Source organism: Bos grunniens, chromosome 7, assembly GCF_055505025.1.
Source record: "Bos grunniens cultivar Pamir isolate PY7600 chromosome 7, Bosgru_T2T1.0, whole genome shotgun sequence".
NCBI lineage: Eukaryota > Metazoa > Chordata > Mammalia > Artiodactyla > Bovidae > Bos > Bos grunniens.
In genome coordinates, this window is record NC_141171.1 from 51,409,074 (window position 1) to 51,423,460 (window position 14,387).

At 37.1% G+C, this 14,387-nt stretch overlaps 1 protein-coding gene across 11 annotated transcripts in view; it reads right to left on the reverse strand.

The window, feature by feature from the left end:
• PFDN1 (prefoldin subunit 1) overlaps window positions 1–13,649 on the reverse strand; it is a 90,515-nt gene extending 76,866 nt beyond the window's left edge. For all 11 annotated transcript variants that reach the window (XR_015167502.1, XR_015167501.1, XR_015167500.1 and 8 more), the window contains exons 1-2: window positions 13,590–13,649; window positions 10,882–11,048 (exon numbers count right to left, since the gene is read on the reverse strand). Coding sequence is in view for 2 of the 11 variants with exons in the window: in XM_086411978.1 (XP_086268104.1) it covers window positions 10,882–11,048; window positions 13,590–13,622 (200 nt within the window). In the remaining 9 variants the exon portion in view is untranslated. The remainder of the gene's footprint in view (window positions 1–10,881; window positions 11,049–13,589) is intronic.
• Window positions 13,650–14,387: the final 738 nt, after the last annotated feature.

A 14,387-nucleotide genomic window follows, 5' to 3' on the forward strand; every position in this document is an offset into this window, starting at 1 on the left:
AGGTTTCCCCATTTCAAATGCAGTCTCTATCAATAATGTCACCATTTGCCCACTCACCTAAGTCCCAAACCTACAGCTATTCTCTGTGTCCCCATATTCCCAATTTATCTCCAAGGCTCATCACTTTCTTTCACCCTCTTCCTCTCCATCCCACTTCTTCCACCTTAATTATGCCCTTATTACTATACTCCTGAATTACTTCAAGAATTTCCTACCTATATTCCCTAATTAAACTCCCTAATTCTTCTTAAATATTTTACATAATTCTCATGTAGCTAGCCCTGAACTGTTGGACACTGCAATGATTACTGTTCATGATTTTAGCAGATGCTACTGGTTGGCTATCCAATATCTGTTCTTCTTTGTTGACAGAGCCCCAGTTTTGTCTGGGTAGCCTGCACTGTTGAGTGACTCCGGGAGGTGAATCCTGCAGTAAATCTTGGTCTTTCCTAATTATGGCAGTTCCAACCCCCAAGATTTAAGCCAAGCATGTAGCTCAGCTCTTGTTGTGAAGTATGAGAGATGGTCCTTTTGATGACTTCAAGGAAAGATTTCTTTGCTCACAAAAAGTGACACAAAAAAACATGATAACTTTCTAACTCTGGATGTTGTCACATCTGAATGAAATCCTTGGAATTCCTGCAACCAATCTCAAAATGAAGCTGGCAAACACAGCGGGGAGGGCAGAGGCAAGAATACTTTAAAAAGTGGAACTAAAGCCCAAAATACAGTCCCTGAGGAAGACTAATAGGCACAATATGGACAGATCTCAGAAGTATTAAGCTTAATCAAAGAAGCCACAAAAGGAGTATATACTATAATGATTCTACTTATATATTCTATATAAAGTTCTAAAACAGGCAAAACTAATCTACAGCGATAGAAATCTGACTATCAGTTGCCCAGGGCAGGATTTAGGGGAGTGCGTTGACTAAAGCAAGGAAGAACATTTTAGAGAGATGAAAATGTTCTATATCATGATTGGAGTGTAATCACCACTTTGTCAAAATTCACCCAACTCTACTCTTAAAATGAATGCATTTTACTATATGTAAGTTATAGCTCAATAAAGTTGATTTAAGAAAGATAGACAGTTAGTACTATGGTATGTCAGATGGTTTAAAGTGGCAGGAGAAAAATAAAGCCAAGGAAAAAAAAAGAGTACACAAGGCAAGTAGGTGGGAGGTGAAGTATGCATTACCAATTTTAAACTGGGCGGTCATAAGAGTGGATATACGTATATGTATAACTGATTCACTTTGCTATACTGCAGAAAGTAACACAACATTGTAATTAACTATGTATCAATTTTTAAAAATTTAATATATTGATAAATAACTAACTAGGGTAGTCACAAAAGGTCTCAATGCCTACTTAGTACAGACTGAAGGAAGGGAAGTTATAAGCCATACAGACATCTGGAAGAAAGATCTATATTTTAAAAGAATCACTCTCGGACTTTCTTGATGGTGCAGTGCTTAAGACTCCACCTGCCAATGCAAGGGACATGGGTTCGATCCCTGGTTGGGGAAGACTTCACATGCCAGAGGGCAATTAAGCCCAGTGCATCACAACTACTGAGCCTGTGTGCTACAATTACTGAAGCCCTGTGCCCTGGAGCCCGTGCTCTGCAACTAGAGAAGCCACCACAATGGGAAGCCCACAGACTGCAACTAGAGAGTAGCCCCTGCTTGCCTCAACTAGAGAAAGCCTGAAAGCAGCAACAAAGACCCAGCACAGCCTAAAAATTAATTAAAAAAAAAAAGAATCACTCTGGCTACACAGTTGAGAAAAGCTATAATGTGGTAAGGATGGAAGCAGGAAACCCATTTAAGAGAAAACTGCAATCTAGTGACAGTTTAGACCAACTTGGTAACAAGTAATGTGCAGATTCTAGACAAAATTTAGACAGTCTTTGCTAACGGACTGAACTTAAGACTAAAAGAGAGGAGTCAAGGATGAGCCAAGATTTAGAAGAACTAAAAGGAAAGAAAATGCATTTGCTGAAATGAGAAAGACTGAAGAAGGAACTGGTTAATTTGTAAATAATAAGAATTTTGTGTGGAGTCCCATCCCAAGATCACAGTAGCAAGGCCTCGTACCAAGGCCATAGATGCAGAGCCCAAAACCAAGGTCACCGCTGAAGTTGAATGAGCCCCTTTGTAACCACTGCCTGCCAAAAGCCCCCCTGATCATTACCAGCCAGCTTCCTGACTCCAAATTAGGCAACAATGCCACTCCAGTACTCATCCTATAGCACCCTAACCAATTACCTAATGCCATCCTTCCAGTAGGATTCTTCTTTGTCCTGAGGCTATAAAAATTGGGTACTTAAACCGTGAAAAGCGACAGCTCTCCCTGAGCCGGCCTGTTGTTCTCACAGCGGGCTCTCCCTGGTGTGTCACAAAGTTGGCATTTGCAATGCTCCTCACTATCTCTGCTCTTTGTTCTCAATAAATTCACTCCTTTCTGAAATACTCTGTGTCTGGAAATTCTTTTCCAACTCGTCAACCCTATTCAGACTGCCACAACATTTTGGACTTCCCTGGTGGCACACTGGAAAGAAATCCACCTGTGAAGGCGGGTGACAAGGGTTCAATCCCTGGAGCAGGAAGATTCCACATGCCATGGAGCAACTGAGCCTATGTGCCACAACTACTGAGCCTGTGCTCTAGTGTCTGTGCTCTACAACAAGAGAAGCCACTGCAATCAGAAGCCTGCACACCAAAACAAAGGGTGGCCCCCGTTCGCCGCAACTAGAGAAAGCCCGTGAAAAGCAATGAAGACTCAGCGCAGCCAAAAATACACAAAATTTTAAATAATAATAACATTTTTATTTTAGTCAAGTTAGTTTTGAGATGCCTATTAGCCCATCAAAAAGAAATGTAAAGGAAGGAGGTAGATATATCCAAGTCTGGAATTCAGGGAAGGGAAGATAAAATTCTGGGAGTTGTCAGAATACAAAAAAGCATTTAAAGAGATAAGCCTGGATGAGATCACTAAGAAACTGACTATATATAAGAAAAGAGAAAAAAAATCCAAAGGCTGAGATGAGCCCAAATAATATTTGGAAATGAGAAAGAAAAGGAAACAGTGAAGGAGACTGAGAAGGAATGGCCAGTGAAATTGAAGGAAAACTAACAGGCAGTATCCTAGAAGCCATGGGAAAAAAGCACATAAAGGAAAGAAATATAAACTGGACTAAATGCTACTGATAAGTTAAATAAGATGAGGATTGGGAATTCACTGGAATTATTTTTAAAAATCATGGTTCCATCAGGAACCCAATTTCATGTAAACATTCCTTGTTCTAGATGAGTAACTCATATACTGACAGGTTCAATCTGTACTAGTTAAAAACCACTGTGTATTTTTAAATCAAAGTATTACTCCAAAATTAGAAACAGTAGTATGCTAATCTATTTTAAACATGACACTTATTTTTGGTCACTACTTGGTATTCTAAGCATTCTGGTAAATAATCACCTCTGATGTTTACCACTTTTACTCTGGCCTCATCAAAACCTAAACATTTTCACACATAAGCATTGAGCTATGCTATAAATTTTTCCAAGATGTGATCTTTATTTCACTCGTAGGTTAAAATATAACACTGGATAAACTAGAATCACCAGATAATAAAAAATGAGTACTGAAGAACACAAACAGAAGACTATTGGTGCAAAAGCAGAAAGTCACAGAGAAACATAAACACAATTTGGTACAAGCACAAAAGAGTTACACACATATAGGATGCATACTGTGGTCCAAATCTTTTTACCCTAAGCCAAACAATGTAAAAGGCTTTGCTTAGGCCAGTTATGCTCTTACCTATTTAAAGATACATTTTCAATACTGTGCTCCTGCTGCTGTGAAATTTTGATGCAAGAATATTTCAAGTCCTCAAAGGGTAGCCCTTCAAAGCCAAAGGGTAGTGTTTTCCAAGTAATCTGGTTCATTTCAAGGTAACTGATCTTAGAACAAGAGTTGGTAATGAGCGTTTCTGGTCAGAACAACGAGATAACGTTCTCCCAGAATGTCCATTCAAACCTAAATTCTAAAAATAAAGTGGGCATGCATTCTTCACAAAACCACAGGCACTAATGGTGCATGCAACACAATGCAATCCTAATTATTCTATCTGGGCAAAAGACATTTGCAATTCACAGCAATTCCTGACAAAACTAATAAATTAAAAAAACACCAATAAGTCATTACTTATATATTCATATATATGGACTGGCTCTTACCTTTTAAGCCAGTTTTTTTTTTCTAGTTCTTTTTTGGATGTTTCATTAAGCAGATTATGTTCCTTGACCTGACCATATCAGTCTTCTCTCAAACAGATTAGATAACAAGTTGTTCCTAAATTTGCCACTATGAGATAAGTGACAGCTAAAATCAGAAAATCCTTGGTACAGCTTAAAATTGATTGTTTTTTACTTCAGAGAAATTCAACCTGATTTAAGTCAGTTACAGCACCCAAATCCCCAAGGACAAAGTAACAAAGTTCAAGATTACTGCTAGCTTTATTTTTATTTACATAGGAACAACAAGGTAATTTTTTTCACCCTTCCCTCAGTTAACTACATTAATTTCGTGCTTAATCACCAACTGGAATACACTGTACCACAATCCTCTCATGTTGCTGATTAATTACTTTCATGCAACAAAAGCAGATGGGGAAAAAAAAGGCAGGCTTTTTGATGTCAGGAGATGGCAGAAGCAAACTCCTCCAAGTAACGGTTAACAAAATCAATCAATTACATTTACCTTTTCTCAACAAGTTCTAGCATAAATGAACCAACCCTACAACAAAGACACATTAAATAAAATTTTTATTTCAGTATGTTTGTACATCCCAAGGTAAGTGTACAAACTCTCTCTCTTTTTTTTTTTTTACAATAAACTCCTAATTAACACAACATTTTGGAAATTAATTTCCAGTGTTTCAATGAGATTGTTTGGATCTTGGAGGACATGGGAGGGGAAGAAGGGAGAGAATTATTAAAACTACTCTTTCTGCAGAAGAAACATAGCTATGTCATTCCTACGCAAATGTTTGTTAACTTCTCCTGGCATAAAAACAGTGATGTCATTCTACACACCAGTCAGAAGACTTATAATGAACACCAAGTTTTTAAATCACTGACAGCTTAAGAAAATTAAGACTATGACTCAGAAATCTCCTCTCCCTAGAGTATCACATCTGTGGAAGAGGAGACTATGCCCAGCTGGGGTTATATACATACTCAACATCAACAAAACTGAAGTCATTTCCCCCTGCACAACAGAAAGAGTTGTTTTTTCCCCATTAGAACTCTGAGAAATGAAAGCCATGACTTTATACAGCTCTGTTTAAAAACACAAGAAGGGTGGTTCATATTCTATTAGGAAAAGCAGCTCAACATTAAAACTCCTCTTCCTTTTAAAATAAAACCTAAAAAATGATTCAATTTCTTCTTACCTCTGAAAATTATTTTATCTTTGCTTCATTTTCTCTGCTCTAAAATACAGACTAACACCTTTAAAGACAGTATATAAAGGAGCTTATAAATTTGAATTTGCAATGTGACCCTCACACCAAAAGTAGACTGCATTTTTTCTCTCCAACAGTAAGCATAAAATATCTAAACTTGGTTCTAGTGAGACTATTATTACTATAATATCAATAATACTTAACAATGTCTATTACACCAAGATTTGTGGTTTCTCTCCTAATGTATTAGGAATAAAATATAATGCAACTTATCTTCAGCTTTAAAATTACCTCAAATTGACTGGAATATCAACTCTACATAAAGTAAAACGGCTGCAAAACTTAAGACAGCCTGGTTATATCCCTTTTGACTAATATTTAATATATCTAAACCAAGAGCAACTGCAAATGTTTCATCTTGACTTTTCTAAATGTTACAATCCAAATTACAAGTCAACATTCAAGCTAAAAATTAAAATCAAAACAAAAACATAACATTCTAAACAAAGGGCAGTTCAACCAAACTGTCACAGTTCAGATTTCTACATCATAATTAGTTGAAAATCTGTTCAGTTATTTGGATTTTTTTAAAATTTTGTTACCCATCAGAAATATACCTACTGTTTTCATTTTCTACCTGTGCCACATTTATCTTAAGTTTTATACTTGTGGATTTTTCAACCACCAGAGATCAACCATCAAATTACTTCAACAAGTAGAAATAGCAACACCGCTCCCAAACAGAAATTTCTGCATTGCTAGACACTTATCTAGTTGGTAGATTTATACCATTGTTCATTCTTAGTTCCTTAAATGTAAAAAATATCCACAGAATGGTGGCATACCTCTAAATTAGTTTAAATATGGTACAAAGTTATTTTTAGTTAGGTTCAAGTTTTACAAAGGCACTAATCATTCTTCTCAAAGGCTAATCTACTCAAGTTCCTCTCATTAAAGAAATATAAAGCTTAATTTATCTCTTTTGGAAAGAAGAAGTGTTATTAATGTAATGCTCAAGCACAAAGATATTAGAATAATGGACCTAATATCAAATCAGAGTCTGGATCATACCTATTGTTAATAAAAATAAATTTGACCTTTATTCTAATGATGGTCCTTTCAAACATTAGTATGACTAAATGTCATTTATATGCACTTTCAGATGTAATACTAACTCTGAAAAATATTCTTATTTCTACTATGCAAAGGAAAATGGAAGAAAACTACCATAAATAATTACAAGCTGGTTTTTATTCACACACACACAAAAAAACTACAAGAAACATTCATGTAATATTTATTTGAGATCTGTGTCTATTCCTTCCTTGCATGCTAGAAAGATGAAAAGACAAACACGTCCAACTATTCAGACACATCATTCCACAGTTGTAACTTTCATCATAGTTCTCAAAGCAGTATGGTGAGGTCAGCTCACAAACAGCTTAAGTAGCAAAACTAGAAATTGGTGGTAGTAGTATCAGGCTACATAACAGCCCCTCCAAAGAATATGAAGTAAGAGAACTAAAATGTGCTGGCAACATGCCAAGAGACTAGATGGACGATAACTTTTGAGCAACGAATATGCAGAGTTTACAGTATACAGCAATTCATTATCTCTTACCCTGTAGCTTGATTTTCTTTGTTTTAACCTGAAAATAGCCATAAATAAAAGATATTTAACACTACCAGTTTTCTCCATACTCATGACTGGGAAAGGCATCTGGGCTTGAAATGACTTTGTAAACTAAATGCACACTCTAAAATGAAAAATATGACTTCCATCCTATGTAAGCATAAGCAAGGTAAAATATACAATTATACCAGTATTACTCTGCACAGAACAGCCTTTACTCTCCAAGGATTATACTGCCCTCAGCGTAATCCTAAAGGCTTGGGGTTTTTCTATATTGTCAATGCTGACTATCTCTGCAACCGGTTGGCATTTAGAATTAGTCAATCTTCTCAAAAGATTTAATAAAGAATTAATTCTGTCAGATTAGAGGACATAATTTTGGTCAGAAACAATTCCTTTGACCTTACTCAAAATATGTTAACTTTAAAATTTTCTACTTTATTGAATCATATATTTAAAAAGCATAATAAACTTCAATTCTTAAGTCTCTGACACTTACTAAACATCTCCTTTCTAAAGGACCAAAAGAAAATGCAGTTATTTTAGCCAACAGAATTATATTCAATTCAAACCAACACACATTTAACACGCATTTTGTGCCAGACATTATACTGAGGACTGAGGAAACAAAGATAAATATGTATATGGTCTTTGACAATCTAGTTGGGGAGACCAGACCATTTCAAACTCAATCAGGTTCTGCCCGCTACCCTCATGCCACCACCCACATGCTCTACTAGCTACAGGAACGTGTTAGTAAATCTGCCAGGGAAGATGGAAAACTCTTCAGAGAAGATAAGCTCTGTCTTAAAGGATGTGAATTTCAGGAGGAAAAGTGGGATACTGCAGGCCAAGAAGGACAGAAGGAGCAAAACCAAGAAAACACAAAAACATGGCATGTGCGAGGAAGCCCATGTGACGAGGGTAGGGTAACAATTCTGGGTACATGAGCCACTCCCCTTCTACCTTCAGCCCATGACAGACCTCACTGATCAATTAAAGCATGTTTAAGCCCACATGAGACTCAAACTCAACAGGTAACTCAAAACCAATGAAAAGAAGTAAGTCCATGAGATGAATTTATGTGCTATCCTCAGCCTGGGAATAGAAAGTGGTAGGATTTGAGGCTAGAAGGGTAAATTAAGGACAGATTATGAATGACTATGAATGCTAGGCTAACAAGTTTAGATTTTATCCTGTGGGCAACCAAGGATGAACAAAAGATTTTATGAAAAATAATGACATAATCATATCTGGCAGATGTGTGAAGAAAGCATTTAAACCAACACAATAAGGGCAGAAAGAACAGTTCAGAAGCTATTGCTTCTTAGTCCAGGCAAGAGGCCTGAATTTCAGCAATGGTAAAACTGCAGGTTCTAAAACCAAAATGTAATGTTTTAGATTTTATAATTCTTGGTTTTAAAACAACAGTTTGAGAAAAATTAGCATTCTAATTAGAATTCCCTAACAATTTTCAAAAAGGAAAAGAAAAGACAAATTAAGGTAAAGACTAGAGTTAAAGAAGAGTATCATTGTGATTCACTTCTTTAACTCTAGTCTTTACCTTAATTTGTCTTTTCTTTCACAATGATACTCAAGATTACTCAAGACTATAAATTCAGAAATAGCTATTTCAGGCTTAGCATCAAGAAAGAGAACATCCTCATGACCAGACTAATACTCAGCAAGTCTTTTCCTCCTGAGGGCACTAACACTCTAGCCAAACAACAAATACAACTTACCTTACATGCCCCTACAAACTCCAGTGAGATGCACAAAGTACAAAAGACAAATTTAAAACCAAAGTTTAAAACTGTGTAGATATTCCACATTATCTAAACACTTAAAGCTACTTATTTCTTTTAAGAAACATAATTCACATGAAATAAATCTTTTGGAAATACTACTGTTCTACCATTAACTAATTCATATCCCAGCCTTTAAACTCTAAAATTCTTTGAGTGGAATACAACCAATAAGTAGCACTTTGGGCACTAAGCAAAAAAAGGCAACTTGTCTACCATCTCTGCAGAATGTTTAGTAAATGAAATTATTCTATTAAAAATTAAAACTTCACTATAGATTGGGCTTCTCTGGTGGCTCACTGGTAGAATCCGCCCGCCAGTGCAGAAGACACAGGTTCAATCCCTGGTCCCAGAAGATCCCATACGCCATGGAGCAGCTAAGCCTGTGAGCCACAACTATTGGGCCTGTACCCTAGAGCCCGGGAACCACAACTACGGAAGACTGTGCACCCTAGAGCCCGTGCTCTGCAACAAGAGAAGCCACCACCACAAGAAGCCAGAGCGCTGCAACCAGAGTAGCCCCTGCTCCCCAAAACTAGAGCGTGCCAGCGTGTAGAAACAAAGACCCAGCAAAGCCAAAAAAAAAAAAAAAATTATTAAAAAAAAACAAATTCACTATAGATCAAAAGACCAAAGAGTTTTTCTTTTCAGGAGAGAGAAATTCTTTAACAGCAGCAAGCAAAGGCTAATGTAATGATGTGAAACCGAAGCACAACATGTTAACAAGCATGCTATAAAAGCTACCATTACCGTTTTAAGACCTAAGGATATTCATAACAAAGATAAAATTATCCTGCAGTGAATGCCAACAATGCACTTCATGCTACACAGACACATATTCAAGGGTTCTACTTTGTTTTCATCCCAATTCTTTTGTGTCCCAGTAACAAACTCTCAAATTGGAATTTTCTTCCTTTTAAAACAAGCTAAAATGAAAAAATGGACTCCAACAATAAGATTTTGTTTACTTATCCATGCTGTTTATTCTCAGAGAGCAAATCAGATGAACAGTTTATCATAATTTACCTCTGTTTCAAACCAATATGGATTAGCCAGTCATGAGCAGAGTCTATTTCTCATGATGTCATTCTAAAGCCATCAGTAAATGTTACACATGCCGTGCTTCCTTCAAATCAATCACAAAACAAATCATCCTAGACTGAGGTCAAATTCCTTTCCAACTAAAGGAGCTCCAAACTTAAGTAATGGTCCACTTACTAAGTAATATTCAAAGACCAAATTCCAGAAAAACCCTTCTCTTGTACCTCCTCCACTTAAAAAAAAAAAAATCAGTCTCCTTTTAGCTCAGTGTAATGGAATGTGACCTGCAGTTAAGGGCTTTTCCATTCCCATTTACCGCTTGCTTAGAGAACATGAAGCAGATGTATTCTCCCTCAGAATGGCAATATAGTTTTTAAAAGAAAAAAAAAGTGAAGTGCAGGTGGTTAATCATATAATAAGAATTAGAACGAACACGGTAAGCTGACTTACTAGATTTCTCATGTTTGACAGAATGAGTATATTTAAATAGACAACTGAATATTTATTTTTGTTTTACAACCTGATCAGACATCTAAGATTCATGACTTGTGTGACTATTAATAATCAGGTTGGGAAGAAGAGGTTAAAACTACAACTACTTAAAAAAAAAATCTTCACACACAAAACTACTATAAACATCTTTTCACAACAAATCATATTTTTACCATTGAAGTTACACACATAAGTACCTAAGTATGGAGAGAAGAACATGGAATAAATATTTTTAAAATATACTTCAAAGTTTAAGATTAAACACATCTACCTGGAATTCAGTTTCTCATTTAAAAGAAAAAAGATATTGACCTAGTGTTCTTTAAAGCTACTATGATACTTTAATCCAAGTTGTAAAGTGAACAAATTCTATGACTTAATTCAGATAAACTTCTTTCAGGATAACCCCCTTAAGGATATACTTTACTTACATTCGTCCTACACCTTCATACATGTTAGTCTCATCTACCAAAGTCATAATCTCTGTATCTGTAAGATGTGCATGCTTTTTCGTTCTGTTCAGCTGTTCAATCTGTACATCTGCAAGCTTCACCTTCTGTTGAGTGTCAATAACTTTGGCTTGAAGCTCTGTGAAAGCCTAAAAAGAAATGTCCTTGATTTAGTAGGTGCAATATTTTACAGTAAATGTTTAAATCAAATCTATTAAAATGAAGCCTGCTAAACAGAAAAAGCTGTGAAATTTACCACAGCAAACATCTCAAAGCCAGTCTGCTAAAAACTTGAGCCCTGAACAATTCAGTGATTAGAAGCACTGACCCTCCGTGCAGTTGAAAATCCAAGTATAATTTATAGTTGACTCTCCATATTGCAGTTCCTCTGTATCCCTGGTTCTACATTTGTTGATTCACCCAAATACATATCATGTATTACTCTAGTATTTACTATTTTAAAAATCTGTGTACAACTGGATCCCTGCAGTTTAAACCAATGCTGTTCAAGAGTCAACTGTACTGAACTTACCCAGTCCTCAGAAGATGCAACCTATCTGAAGAAGCTGAACAAAGGCATGGTAAATAATAACCATATCAAGTAGTAGGTACCCAAGGAGTAATAAAAGCTCTAAAGGCAAAAATCAGAAACCCAGAGACCCAAATCAAGAACCATAAATGTAACAACTCACCACATCTGTACTACTCAAGATTATTTAAAGCACTTTCCCACACTTGTTCAAAATATTAACATGTGAAAATTAATATGAGAATACTGACATATAATAAATGTCTCATTTTCTCTTTTCAATAATCCTGAGTTAAGGATGGCAGATTCATCAGCACAGTTTACAAATTAACTAAACATTTTGAAGAGATATAAATAACCTTCACAGGGCTGAACAACTACTAGCTCAAAAACCAAGTACTTAACTTCTTCTGACCGCTAGTTACTGAATCTTTCTACTCTACTATCCACAGTAATATTCAGAAAATGAATATTTTAAGAGAAAGACACAAAAAATTCAAAGCATTGATAAAAGAACTGCATCATAATCTTCATATGTACACAATAAGCCAAATTTGACTTCTGAGTACTCTTAACTCAAAAGGTTTTCGATACTTCTGAAGTGCCTAGAATGATTTTCACATGCTGTCACATTCTGACTTAATAATAACACCTGTGGCTGCAATGCATGGCAAAACGCTACTAAACTTTTATTCTGACTTTGTTCTCACCTACTAGTAAGGTTTCAAAAGATTTATCTAAAGGGGAGAGGAGGTACCCAAAGTTTAGTCTCCATCCCTCCCCCTCCCCCCAAAATTATAAACATATTAAAAGACCTTCAAACAAGTTTCTTCTGTAATTTTATTGGTTGCCAAAACTACCCAATTTAAGTCTGTAATTATTTTCTTAGTTTGCATTCACTGTCCATAGGTTTCCCAGCAACAGATTCAAATAATATTGAGGGGTAAGTCCATTCACAGCTGTATTCTATTGTTAGCTCTCACTAAACCCTAACTTAAATTTGAACTTCTAACAGAAAAAAAAGGTAAACTTTTAAAACACTTTAAGACACAGTTTGCTAAGGAAGCTAGTATATTGTTAAAGCTGAGATAATACAGCACTAGAGAGCACCGTAAGGAGTAAAGGTACAAGTTCCAAACAAAACGCAATACACACACACACAAATCCTCAGAGCAATAATACACTGCTTCATCTATTACGTGGAAGAGCTACTTCAACTGTCTTATTTCTCATGCAAAGGTTGATCACAAGACAGTCTTAAACAAAATTTGCTCTTCTAACCTCAAGTAGTGGTCAAAAGGTGTGAAGTGAGGCAGAGAATGCAGTATTCTAGAACCAAGCTTGGGCTGAATCTTCTGTTAAACTGTTTCCTTTTCTAGAAAAGTATTGGTTTAAAGTAGATGAAGTCTAGGCTCCTTTCCAATCCCCATTCTCCCTCCCTTCGCCAAAAAAAAGGATATGCTTTTGAGCCGGTAGTGGTGGTAGAATCCTGACAACTCTTAGGTGGTGAAAACGTTTCTGTGTAACACATTTCTAGGCAATTGTTTGAAGAGAGAAACTCAATTCCTTCTGATACCAATTTTATCTGGAAAACTTTGACTTGCTTCTTCTTTGACAAGTCTTTAAAAACGGGGGAGGGGGGGGGTTGTTGGCAAAGCCCTAAGATGAACATTGCTATGAGGATACATGACTGAACTGTATGAAGCGACCTTACAAGATATGGGATTAAAGAACTGACCTAAAAACAGACTGGACTTGAAGTTTTTCAAAGCAAATTAGGATACAGAATTACAGATGCTACAGCTCGGGCAAGCAGGCTAAAAAGGCTCCAACTGGAAGCGCTCACTTCAGGCCTCACTATGGAACTGAAGGCACCAAGAGCAACGAAAGGACTCTGGAGCTCGGAACAAGGGAACAAAACCGCTATAGGCTCGCCAAACTTAACCAGGCCCAGCCCAACCGGCTCTTACCCGGCAAAGAGCCGCTCGCCCTCGACTCCAGCCTAAGGAGGCCCGGTCCCGCCTTTGAACGCTGAGAAACCACTCCCCATTTCCCTGGGGCCTCTTTCCTTCCGCAGCACTAGAGACTCATTCGATATTCTTGTCCACAGTCCCCTTAGCTTCCAAACAAAAGCTTCCGCCTGCTCAAGACCCTTTTTTACCTTCTTCAACTCCAGATCCACGGGGGCCGCCATCTTGCTTCACTACTGCGCCTGCGCAGTGGGAGAAGCCCGGAAAGAGCGTGGGGGAAGGGCGCGCCCTGAAGGGTTGATAGCGCCTCTTCCTTCTGCGCCTGCGCATGAGGGGGCTGCTTGGTTTTCCTACCTTCCCCGTCGTTATTAACGCCTAAAATAACCGGGATTCCGATTCAGAGTACGTCTTCCCCACGTTACCTATAGGCCTGCCTTGATTCTCCACGTCCTTCCAAACACAGCACAATGCACAGATTTCGTGTGTGGTTTTAAGCACTTCGACAAATAGTTTAGTTTGTGTCGCTAAATTAAAATGTGTGTGGATCAGGCTAAAACCTTTAAAGTCATTCATGCCTTCAGTGGGCCCGGTGCTGTCAGGGAGGGATGAGAAAAAATCAGCCTGAGTTTCAGGCGTGGCAGCATGGAGAAGACCAGAAGGCGTAGTTGAAGTGTTTTCCCAAAGAACTTATTTCTATTGAATGCTCTCAGAAGACCTTGTAGACACAGGAGTTCTCACGAGAGACCAAATTTCTTTTTAAAAGAAAAGAAAAAAAAAATGCAGATTCTCTGATCCTCATCCCAAACTTTATTAGAATCTTTGATATGGGGCACAGAAATATGTACTTTTGCAAACTCCTTTTATGATCTGGTCTAAGTGGTCTGCAAACCACATTTTGAGAATCGGCTGTAAAATAGCTGGCATTTGAACCAGAAGGATGACTAGAAGGATGGACATGAAAGAAATGGATATCTTCCTTACTCTAAAAA